Source organism: Tenebrio molitor, chromosome 7 (assembly GCF_963966145.1).
Source record: "Tenebrio molitor chromosome 7, icTenMoli1.1, whole genome shotgun sequence".
In the NCBI taxonomy this organism is placed as follows: Eukaryota; Metazoa; Arthropoda; class Insecta; order Coleoptera; family Tenebrionidae; genus Tenebrio; species Tenebrio molitor.
In genome coordinates this window covers 16,547,604-16,560,134 of record NC_091052.1, presented here as the reverse complement: position 1 = coordinate 16,560,134, position 12,531 = coordinate 16,547,604, and the positions used below count along the sequence as shown (strand labels likewise).

Sequence of the window (12,531 nt, the reverse complement as noted above, 5' to 3'; positions counted from 1 at the left end):
TTTTTTCACATAGTCACAATATATTGTAATTATTGTATACTATACATAGTTTCAATAATAATCATGTAACCTATATTAACATTCTCCAGCCGTTTTTGGCCATTATCATTAATGACCGGGCAATGATATTAACGTTGGAATAAAAATGACAATTTTAATAACATTGCCCACCCGCCACGGGCCATAACGTCAATATCCGGTCATTATCGATAATCGCCAGGAAAAATGGACATTCACGTCATTGTCCGGCCGTTATCGTCAATGTCCATTTATCGTCTTTGTCCGTAACATATACATTCATTGTTCCGAAAGTGATAGTTCATCAGTTGCAAAACTTATTTGACGAATCGTAGACGCAAGAGGTTATCAAGACTGCTAAAAAAGAAAATATGTATCATCACTGTACACAACATTAGATGCGTCATTTATAAAATCATCAAGTTATGTAGGTTAAGCAACAAACGTGGTCCAAACAACAGCCACTTCCGAATGTGTTACTTTTTGAACATCTGTTAGCATATAACAATTGAAATTAAAGGAAAGAAAGAACACTTAAAGAGAAAATTATTGCAGACCAAACGATAGAACAGAAATAGTAACAAAAAGGTAAATTTGAGAATTCAAGAGAATTAGAGTAGAGCGAAATAAATTTATAAATTATTATCATGCTCATTTATTTTGATAAATATGCATTGTTAACAAAAATAAACCTCTTTTTCAAAAACAAATTAATTATGTAAACAGTCTCTTATGGAATTTTATTTTGCTCGACAATCTTCATTTTGTCAATTTTCTTTTTGATAGAAAATCATAATCACGGTTGCTTTTGCTTTTTAATCTGCAACAAACTTTTTCATTCTAGTCTAGACTCTAGACCATTAAGTAATATATAAGGTACAAAAGCACACGCTTCACTCACTGTTTAAGCTTGGACGCTTTGGAAACTTATTACGTATGAAAGGTAATGTAAGGAAATAAGTTAAAAAGAAATTTTATTTTAATTAAAAGAAAGTCCAGTTAGGAAATAACAGGCAATCGAAAACAATATTTGAGCAACTAATTTTTCTAACATAAATCTTTTGTCTTCTTTTTGTTTTTTAATTTCTATCTGAAAAAAATTAAAATTTCTATTAAAAAAATTGTTAATTAATTATTTCATAAAAGACAAAGTTTCTTGACGAAGTATGAATATCTTTCTTCATAAACTTTTCTAGCAGTGATCAATGTAAGCATTAATTATGAACCATCATAAATTTTAATTAAGCGAAAAAACAATTTAATCGATGATCTATTGTTGTTTAACAGCAGTAACAAATTATTTTTAATTGCAAGTTACACTCCCGACAACAACAATCTCTAATAATTTCTGCAATAAAAATGTTAATTACCAATTATTAGTGACTGATTCTTATTTTTATTTTTTTAATAGCTGATCCGTCCATGTCAGTTTTGTATCTGTATAATTATACAGTGAGCGGCAAAAGTATGGAATAAATTTCCTAAAAATTAAACAAAATTTTTTTCAAAAAAATGTTTGGACAGGTCAATTTTAGTTTATAAAAATACATGTTTTAGTACCAAAGAAAATTCCAAGCAGTCATTTGTTTTCGAGTTATGACGTCATCGATAGTTTTTTTTAAATGGAAACCGCCTATTTTTTTTTCTTGATTCCGATAGCCGTTTTAATTGTCTAAATGACAGTGTAAAAATTTTGTTATCTTACATAAGGAAATTTTTGAGAAAAAAAAAAAAAAGTTGGAAAAAATAAATTTTATAACGAACAAAAACAAGTCTAAAAATCAAGTAGGTAATTCAAACAGTCAAATGTTACTGTCAGTTTCATTCGTATGTATTTTTTGTTTTACAGAACGTTTTTGAAAATGACTCATTTAACAGAAACACAACGTATTGAAATTTTAATTTTGATTGGGTGCGGCGAAGAAACTAGATAAAACTAAAACAGGGGGAATTTCTTCATAAACTTGCTTATTGTCAACAAGCTGGGGGATGGTAATTCGAACATTTAATTCCATAATTTTAAGTACTTACTAACACAGTTTTTGACTTGTTTTTGTTCGTTATAAAATTAATTTTTTCCAAATTTATTTTTTTTTTCTCAAAAATTTCCTTATGTAAGGTAGCAAAATTTTTATACTGGCGTTTAGACAATTAAAAAGGCTATCAGAATCAAGAAAAAAAAATAGGGAGTTTCTACTTAAAAAAACTATCGATGACGTTATAACTCTAAAACAAGTGACTGCTTGGAATTTTATTTTGTATTAAAATATGTATTTTTATAAACTAAAATTGACCTGTCCAAAGATTTTTTTGAAAAAAATTTTGTTTAATTTTTAATGAATTTATTCCATACTTTTGCCGCTCACTGTATGTTTATTAATGCATTGGAAATACCCTTATACTTACAGTTTACAATACAATATCCGCAGTCCTAATGGTCACCTCTCGAGCACGCCCAAACATTGTGCATCTACTATTTTGCAGAAATGGTTTTAGAAAGTGATTATCTGCCGCTGTTACCGTGCGTGACCCGAACCACTTACATTAAACAATCCACACCATTTCATGTTACGTTGATTTTTTTCCCCGCGACAGGTATACCACCGAACCATGTCAAGAAGGGGGTCCTTTCTGAAAATCTCGATGTTGAAAGCAAGATAGGAGAATTTTAAAGGCAATTATGAATTTAATTAAAGCAGTTCTTATCTAAATCCGTGTCGCAGTTAATAAAGCTGCAGTATAATATTTGTTATCCATCACAGCTGGTCTTTTAATGCCAGCATAATGAAATTATTATTTACATAACAGCGGCCGTAGCGCGCGTTTATACAGGCGCGGCCGTTCCACCAGGAACATAAATCTTGGTGATTTACGAGCGAGTGGCGCAACGCGACTATAATCTGTGCAATGCACTTCGCAAACGACGAGAACAGAACGCATTTGCTGAATGACGAACGTCATCGAACGAAATGTCAACCTGCAGCAGACGCATAACTAACCCATTTCAGATGCTAATTTGTCCTAGACCAACGTTCTTTCGACTTGCTCCGAGTAGATGGCAATACGCGTTGCTTGGCGCTACTGTAGCGAATAGACTTTTCACTAAACACTGCGATAGTCAAAATGACAACCCACCACCGTATGTCCAAAATTATATTAAAACCAGAAGATTTTTGGCTTGGTACCAGCCCATTAAACAAAAACGATCTTAAGATTATAATAAGATTTTTGACTTGATGTTTCCAGAGCAATAAAACTAGTAACTTTTGGATGGACGTCCTACAGGTCTTCTTATGATTGGCTTGTAGTCTTTGCATATTTTTGTTTGTCTATTTTCTGTCATTCTATCTATGTGCTCATAACTACTTATACTGAGTCTTCTTGTTGTTGTTGTTCTTTCGACCAGCACTAGGTCCTGTTTGTTTGTTTCTCGCTCGCTCAGCTAAACCTGACTCCCGAGATTTTAGCTTGCTGCGAACGATTTTAGCGTGACGCAAACGATTTTAGCGTGACGCATAAAACTAATTCACTGCCTGGGAATGTATGTAGTGCGCCTAAAGAAGTTTTCACTTCAAAAAGTGGCAGGTGTTGAAGGGGTGCAGACTACCCTTAGCTAATCGAACCGCTGCATTACCGAAACGAATGGTCTTTTGTGGATGATCGGGTGCAGTGACGTTGATGGAGTCGCATCGAGCGGTATGATACAGTGTGAGTCGAGCTAGATACGTCGGACCCACCACTACGAACAGACGCTGCTCCGGAAAATGTATTGTTGGTGGTCGTCGGGCCTTTGTGATGTCGCCTGCCTCATAAAGGAGAATAAATGGCGTCATTAGGAAGGGGCCGTGTCCTTGTATTTTTGCCCGCATTTGTCGGGCCTTGTCGCCCACTTAATCATTGTCGTCGGGGCGCGCGTGACGTGATTTGTCAATGGTGGCGGCGCAGGGCACACCGGAATGATGTCAGCTCGAAAACTCCACTAAATTATACTAAATAACCGAATGGCTTCCTCGCTCGTTAGCGATTTAATTTGGATGACAACGAATAAATGCACCGGCGAATGGAGAAAAAGGGGCGAGATTTTTTCAAAACGATCCTAAACTGCAAGCGCACTAAATGCAAATTTAACCAAATGCAATAAACAAAATAGATACATTTACTCAAATATTTTGTTGTAACGAGACTTTTTCGTATTCTAAATTTTCTTAATTTACCTAATTAAGACTGTCTTCTTGTTACCTACATAAACATCAACATACACGCAACCAAAATGATGACATGTTGCAAGCAAAACAGGTGTCAATGTACGTATTTATGCATCTATTGTAGGTATTTTAATGTTTTATAAAATGAAATGAAATGAAAAAATGCATAATCCTGAAGATGAATTCCATAAAGGTACCTTTTACTTTTCAGAATAAACAACAATTACTGCTGAATAAAAATACAGGGTATACAGAGTGTTCCAAAAATAGCGTACTAACGGTGCACTACGTTGTAGAAGAGGCTACCGTAAACGTCAGAAAAATGTTTAAAAAATTCTATTGGACTTATTTGCTGATTTGGCGGTCCTTGAAAGTGGGACTTACCAGGAAAATTATTTTGAAATATATGAATTAAATTGTCATGACAGCTACCTCTAATCGTACATATTATCACAAAGTACAGGATTACTCACTACCAATAGCTAATCCTGCACAATAGTGAATTTAGAAGCTTTGGAAATCGAAAAAAATATTTTAAATCCACTACAGTAACATTGCAAGGTAATGATGTACGAGTACATCTTTGTTTACATTGTATTACCGTTAATAATAAAAATAATAATTAATTTTTTTGTCTGAAAAATTTATTACATATTTTTTTCGTGTACATTTAAACATCCTGGATACGGTAGTAAGTAGTTAGTACGCCATTTTTGGGACACCCTGTATATAAATGATTGTCGGGTCAGGCTAGCTTTGGAAAAAATATTACTGTGTCGCCTGTTTCAAAAACAGATGTCCAATTTTAATGTATTATTAACTGTCACTCCTGACACTAATGAAGTAATGACGTTTTATTCGCGCTTCTCAATCCTGTTTTCGTTTCTCATATTTGTTTTATCACAGTTAATAAACACCAAAAATCTATATACAAATATAAATTGCACAATTGTACAATTGCGGCCAAAAAATTTCGTCCACAACTGTTAATCCACTCACGTATGCTGTAAAGCAGCCTTTAGGAACGAATAACCCCACTTCACATGTTGACATGTGTCAATCAAATTGTGTCTGTATTCTTATGGGTAACAGTAATAAATTTCAAATTTTAATTTGCAAACGTCGATCATAATGACAATAATGACAATCAATACGTGATATATCTAATAACGAAAATAATGAAGTATACTTATATGTACAGAGTGATCAACAAGAATCCAAATCAGAGCAAGCGTTGCAAATTATCGGTCACGTCGTAGCAAAATCATATGCACATAAGCGGTGAAAACATGGGCGTAGACAATTTATGGTCTCAAACGCTATTTAATAAAAAATGATACCTTATGAATTTTAGACGTTGGAATTATAATTGTGCATTTTATTATTATTATAAGATAAGGGAAACAATTTATAAGATTAACAAGGACAACATTTTACATTTGTAAGAGTAAGTAAATTAGGGCCCGGATTTTAGGCAAAATGGACTATTTTTATTTTTTAAGGCACATGTATGAAACTTGTCTATAAATGATTTCTGGCTTAATTAGAGTAATTAGAGCCATATTTGATTCTGCCTATTCGGCCTAAAATGCCCTTTAAATACCTATTTTACCTTTTAACTGCCTGAACATGCCTAAAATGACCAAAAATCAATTTCATTTTTGCGGTTTTTTCCCAATTTTCGAATTCTGGGAAGTTTACGGTATTGAAAATGTAAAAGTGGTACCTCAATAAAATTTACAATGCTTTATGATTTTAAAATTTAAGGAGATGTAATTACTGAAATGTACAAAGTGCAGTACAATACAGGAATTGCTTTTTCGCTTTTACGGTTGGGACCATGATGTCAGCGGTAAATACTCCGACAATACCTAAGTACCACAAACCATTAGACTGGACTGGCATAAATTACAGAGTTTATCTGTTTGCCTCTGTTCGAAGGGGTGCAGGTATACGCGGTCTAATGTTTTCTGATACTTAGGTATTGTTAGAAGCTTTAACGTTTATAAAATGGTCCTTGCCATAAAAACGAAAATTAAAATCCCGAAGTGAAACAATAAGAGAAACCTTAAGGGTGTCATTTTCTAAAAATTTAAGAAATATAAAATTAACCATCTCCTCTGAAATTTGGTGGGAGACGTAAATATAAGCATTACAAATTTGTCATTTCTCGTTTACTTTATCTCCGTGCAGTGGTCGTGTTTCTTGTGAACCTGTTTAAAGTGAACATAATGCCGAAACAAAAAATTAGTTTACGCGAAAAAATATTACAGTGGACAAGCAAGAAAGATTTATATGAAATAAAATCAACCCGAGAAATGTTTTGTAAAGCTTGTGGTAAACTGGTAAGTTAAGCATAATTAAAAATATGTCATTTTATATTTTTTACTTATTTGAAAATTTTATTTTTTGTAGTTTATATGCGAAAAAAAATGTCACTTGCAACAGCATGAGCAAACGGCCATCCATAAAGAGAACATTATGACACCGCTTCGGCAAACGTTGCTGACACAGAACTTGGAGGAATCGGCAAATAGTACATTCAATATGGAACTTTGTAACGTCTTTTTAGCTGCCAATATACCATGGCACAAACTACAAAATCCTGCGTTTCAGAATTTTCTGACAAAATATTGTGGTAGAAAAATTCCGGATGAGTCTACTTTACGGAAAAATTATTTACCAAAATGCTACAAAGATGTATGAACATACTATCTTTTAATATTTAATTTAAAATTATTTTCACTTTTAGACTATTGACCGCATTCGGAATGAGCTGGATCCTTTTAACATATGGGTTTCAGTTGACGAAACAACAGATGCACTTGGGCGATATGTGGCGAATTGTCTGGTTGGGAAACTTTCAGAAGATGAACCTGGAAAATCTTATCTTTTGGCGTCTAAACAATTAGAAAGAACAAATCATGAGACAATAGCTAGATTCGTAAATCAATCTTTAGGTAAGGGTTTTTCACTTTTTTAAATTTATTTTGATTTAAAATTTCTATGCGTAGAAATCTTGTGGAGTACCAGAGTTGTTGCTGAAAAGTTTCTTTTGTTTGTAACGGATGGAGCACCATATATGATAAAATCTGGTAGACACCTTAAGGTGTTTTATCCAAAAATTGTGCATGTCACATGCTTAGCGCATGCTTTAAATCTAGTGGCTGAAAAAATTCGCTATCAATATGAAGATGTGGATAATTTAATTTCGAACGTGAAAAAAATTTTCGTTAAGGCACCTTTGAGAGTTGAAATGTACAAAGAAAAACTAAAAGAAATGCCACTGCCTCCACAGCCAATTTTAACACGATGGGGAACATGGCTTCAGGCTGCTATGTTTTACAGCGAACACTTTGATTCCATTAAAGAAGTAAGTATATAAAAGATAAGCAAATTAATTGATTGTTAAACTGTTTTTAACTACTCACAGGTTGTCATGTCCTTTGATGGAAGTTCTGCTGTTGCTATTCAAAAAGCACAGTCTATAATGAAGAAACCCGGAATAAAAAACCAATTAATTTATGTTCGCAGTAATTTTAAAATAATCTGCGAAAGTATTACTCAATTGGAAAAAAATGGGTTACCTTTAACCGATTCAATCAAAATTGTTGAAAACGTATTTACCTCCCTAAAAAAATCTCCAGGCCCTGTAGCAGCAGTAGCATTAAAAAAACTTGAAGATGTTACTGAAAAAAATCCTGGATACAAATTTCTTCTAGAATTGGCAAGAATTTTTAGAGGTGAAGATGTGCCGGAACATGACACCAAAATGGAAGAAATTTATTACAAATTTGCGCCCATTACCTCTTGCGAGGTAGAAAGAAGTTTTTCAAAATATCCATTTCCATTTTGGTGGATAACCGACAATGTTTTAAAGTAGAAAATTTAGAGCAATATCTTGTATGCAATGTAAATACGTAACAATGTAAATAACTAACAAACTTGTAGTATTGTATATTAATTAATAAAAAATAATTAGTAAATATCTTGTTGTGTGTACCTACTTAAAACTTTAAAAACACATTTTTTAATTTAATTAACCACAACTTTAAGGACCTAGTATGGCTTATTTTCAGTTTTTAAGGGACTATTTGCAGTAGTTTAAGGGACTATTTTAGGCACCTATTTCCGACTTTTTAATTGCCTAAAATCCGGGCCCTAAAGTAAATGATCATCTTTATTGCCAAACGCGACGCCACTGGTACGGAGATGCTTCGTTGAAATGTCACATTTCAAAATCCAAGGTTGTTGTTGTTGACAATTTAAGTGATTTAACCTAGAAAACAAATCTTCGATTTCGGCAAAGTTTACAGACGTTTATTGAAGTTGTAAGCAATAATTATCCCAGAATAAGTTGTAAAATGGGTTTTACCATTAAAGAGAAGGCATTTTTATTAGATTATTTTCGAAAGAGGGTGAAACAAGAAAATGAAGACTGGCCTTACTTTGTACCCCCTTACACCGAAGAATTTCAAGCCAGATGTCCGAACCTGATGGTATTGGTTATCAACAAGTTTATCAATGTCTTAAAATTATAGTGCCTAATTTTAGCACATCATAATCCATCATTAAGAAGAAGTCAGGTCAGTCCTTAGTTCAAATTTTAGAAATGGTGCAAAATGTTCGACAAATTATCAAGGAACATCCCTCAACTTTCATAAGGCGTTTAAGACAGCAAGTTAAATTGTGTTATGGCACTTATCAGAAAATTTTTAAGAAGGATATTAATTTGTTTCCCTTTGTGTGTTGCAAGAAATAAAACCCACACATTACCCTAAACAAATTGACAGATTCATAAGGGTTTTTGAAATTATGAGAGGCGAGTTTGATTCTGTCTGGACCACAATGGAGAACATTTTGAGCAGTTTTTGTGAAAACTTATTTTTTGACCTTGGAGTAATTTAAATGTTTTAAACATTGCTAGAAAAATACGAGTAAGTTCTCAATTACCCAAAAATAAGAGAATAATAACTTTTACACTTACAGAAAATAACAAAACAAAGAATTGTGAAAAATAATAATTTTTAAAATTTTGTAACTCAAGATTGTGCCTTATGAAGGAATTTTGTGTAACTGTGTGTTTTTTCCCTAATCAATAATAAATAATAATTAATTATAACTTGCTTTTAAATCTATTATTCATGAATTACAAAAAATTTATAAAGGCAATTAATAATAGATTTTTGAGAGGTAGGCAACCAACAAAACGAGTGTGTACAGCAAGTAAATAAAAGCGGCTGATCCATGATAGAAATACGTTTCGATAAAACAAAAGATGAGGTAGCACTCTTGATTTGGTTTCTTGTTGATCACTCTGTATAAGAATATTGCACTTGTTTGTTAGCTTGTTAATTATTAATGAATTATATAATTAAGAAAATAATGAATGGTAAAAAAATGCTTGACAAAAAGAAGAAAAAAAAGTCGTAGGTGCATCCTTTCATTAGCGATCGCTCTGAAAGCGGACTATTTTACAATTTATATGGTGATTTGAGAAAATATACCTGTAAATTCTTTAATTACGTGAGAATGTCTATAGCGTCATTCGACGAATTATTGAATGTGTACAAAAATAATTTATTAAAACAAGATACAAGTCAATAAGTCCAGAAGAAAAACGATTTGTTTCATTAAGGTGAGTCAACAGTGTTGAGTGGTAATAGAAACCTAAAAAAAACGGCAGTAAATCAAAGTTGCTACAGTAGATCTATTGTTCGGTTTTTATGTTTCTTTGCTTACTAGTTAATAACAGACAGAACAATTAATTTTCACTTAATTTTTGTTATAAAATAGAATATTTATACTAACACTAACAAAGAAAAGTCTTGAGAATTTCCCTCTAGAACTGCCGTGATTGTCATTAAAAAAGATCCAAGAGAGTTCCAGAATTCTCTATACTACTTGTATTAGATGGAGACAAAACAGGATAAGGACCAGGAGAACCTGTATTCGCAGAATGTTCTGGGGAGATTATTCTTTCAGGATATTTCAGTGTATTTCGAGACTGATCTAATTAAGTAGGTACTTCACTTTTATGAGTATAGTTGTCCACTTGTGTAGCTTCATTAACTATAGTCATTATTTTAATTTTCGTTGTCATTTTTTTCTCTTGAGGCACACTTTTCAGTGGACCTAACAAAGAAAGTAAAAACATTCTGTCTTCGTCTTCCTCTGCTCTCTCAAGTTGTTCCATCTTTTCGATGGAGTTATTTCGCGCTTTAATACAGGGATCATCTTCGGGATCAGTGATTTTGTGTCTTTTCTTACTTCGTTTTGCTCTTTGCCAACGATCTGCTGTTTCTTCATCATGCTGTAAGTCTTCCGCAGGCTCTTCCGAGATGTCTCTAACAGCAACCACTTTTTGCAGGAATTGTAATTGCTTGAAATACTGATATTCGCTTTTACGCGATCCTGCAGCAGATCCGGATTTCACTTCTTTTTGACGTTTTACTTCTCGCGTAAAACACCCTCTTATACTTTTCCACCTTTTCTGTAGCGTCTGTCCTGAAAGAAATAACGAATGTTTGCATTCATGCACCATATCTACAGACTTGGATATACAACAGTCACAACAATAATGAGAGAAGTGTGTGCCGCAATGTGTCAACATCTAGAAACATGTTTGGCATTACCGACTACTGCAGATGGCTGGACAAAAATAGCAGATGAATCTGAAAAACATGCTAACTTTCCCCACTGCATTGGTGCTGCAGACGGGAAGCACGTAAGACTGTTTCAACCCACTGATTCTGGTTCATTATACAGGGTCATTATAAATGATATGATTGTCCCATCGCAGTAGGCGTTGTTGACGGAGTTGAATGTGCCGCAAGCCTCATAACATGAGTGAGACAAGTATCGCCGATTGGTGGTGCTTCAGACGGTAGTGGAAATCTGTCTACTAGTTTGTCTAACTTTGCGAGGCTGGCGGCACATCCAAAATTTGTGCGGGTTTTCAACGCCAACTGCGATGGGACAATCATTTATAATGACCCTGTATTATAACTACAAACATTACTTTCTCATCGTGTAACTTGATGAATGTGACGAAAATTACAGTTTCATATCTATAGATGTTGGCGCATACGGAAAAACCAGCGATTCAGCAATTTTCAAAGACGTTTTACAAGAAGCTCATGACCAATTCTTTAAATATTCCTGAGCCCGAGAAATTATCTCAACAGTTTTGCCGTGATTTGGAGTTGTATCCAACAAATGAAGAATATTTCACAGACTTTTGAATCTACACATTGATATAACAAAAGTAATTATAAAAATTTGTTGTCTTTTAGGATTTTGTACGATTTATTCTGTTTCTGAGTCCGATGCCGTTAAGCCATAAAACGACCGAATCGTGACAGTTTCCAGTGCGTCCAAAACATTTTATGAATACATAATTAATTATAAGCAGCCTAGGGCCTACGTCATTCTCTGGTATTAATTTTTTTTCTGCTCTAAAGTACTATCCCTTATCTGGCATCTTCATCTTCCAAACATCATGTTTTTTCACTCTTACGCCCGCACGTACCTAACTTTCAGAACGAGGATTGCCAATTTGTTAACGTGGGCCGAGGGCAAGTTGCTTCCCGTCAAAAGAAATTTACATGTGCGTGTGTTTAAGCGGGGATTATTATTGATTTATGACAATAGGGTTTTACGACTTATCGGCATCGAACTCAGAAACGGAGTGTATGATGATACTCTACACGTGACCGGCTTTGAACCTAATACCCAAAGGGGTAGGGATTTAGCCAGAGAAGGGCGAACAGCACTTGCAGTACGAGACAAATTTGCCGACTATTTTGTTAACAATAATCCACACCCTGGCAAAACAATTGTATTCATTAATAGAACAATTAAAAGCCTTACCTAATTCTCTTTTATTTGTCACACTTAACTCTGTTCCTCCAAATATGTTCACAAGTTCCTCCCAGCCTTTTTTCTTCACTTCACGGTTGGAATAATCCGCGACGGAAGTATCCCAAAGCCAGGGCCTATTTTGCACTTCATTTATAAATTTCTCGGTATCGAAATTGTTCATATTGACAATGCATGGACTCACTGGAGACACTGCTGGCGACTGACCGAGTGACTCGGTATTTGAAATCTTTGTATTTTCCTGGGGACGCCAATCAATGCCAAACACACGTTTGGACATTGGGTTTGGCTGGCTGCGCTGCCAAAGTGGTTGCGCTGCCAGGTCAGATATCCCCATGTGTTATCTCTGGCGACAGTGCTGGCGGCGCTTCCATGGCATCCCAGTGAGATATGGCCCTAAATGCTAAAAATTCAAAGTGCCAATCTT

General features: G+C 34.2%; 2 protein-coding genes and 1 long non-coding RNA gene across 3 annotated transcripts; 2 read left to right on the top strand and 1 right to left on the bottom strand.

Moving 5' to 3' along the window:
• The first annotated feature begins 5,683 nt into the window (after nucleotides 1-5,683).
• LOC138135289 (uncharacterized) lies at nucleotides 5,684-8,373 on the top strand. The gene is made up of 5 exons (XM_069053989.1): nucleotides 5,684-6,568; nucleotides 6,639-6,923; nucleotides 6,976-7,183; nucleotides 7,238-7,596; nucleotides 7,657-8,373. Exons 1-5 carry the CDS (start codon nucleotides 6,455-6,457, stop codon nucleotides 8,104-8,106), a joined length of 1,416 nt encoding a protein of 471 aa, XP_068910090.1. The 5' UTR covers nucleotides 5,684-6,454; the 3' UTR covers nucleotides 8,107-8,373.
• Nucleotides 8,374-8,404: 31 nt separating this feature from the next.
• Nucleotides 8,405-9,345, top strand: LOC138135291 (uncharacterized). The gene is made up of 3 exons (XR_011160917.1): nucleotides 8,405-8,722; nucleotides 8,778-9,160; nucleotides 9,213-9,345. It is a non-coding gene; the product is annotated as an uncharacterized lncRNA (long non-coding RNA).
• Nucleotides 9,346-9,743: 398 nt separating this feature from the next.
• LOC138135277 (uncharacterized) lies at nucleotides 9,744-12,309 on the bottom strand. Its single transcript, XM_069053975.1, has 2 exons — nucleotides 12,096-12,309; nucleotides 9,744-10,730 (listed from the first exon to the last, which is right to left on the bottom strand). The coding sequence occupies exons 1-2, from the start codon at nucleotides 12,265-12,267 to the stop codon at nucleotides 10,240-10,242; spliced, it is 663 nt and encodes a 220-aa protein (XP_068910076.1). The 5' UTR covers nucleotides 12,268-12,309; the 3' UTR covers nucleotides 9,744-10,239.
• Nucleotides 12,310-12,531: the final 222 nt, after the last annotated feature.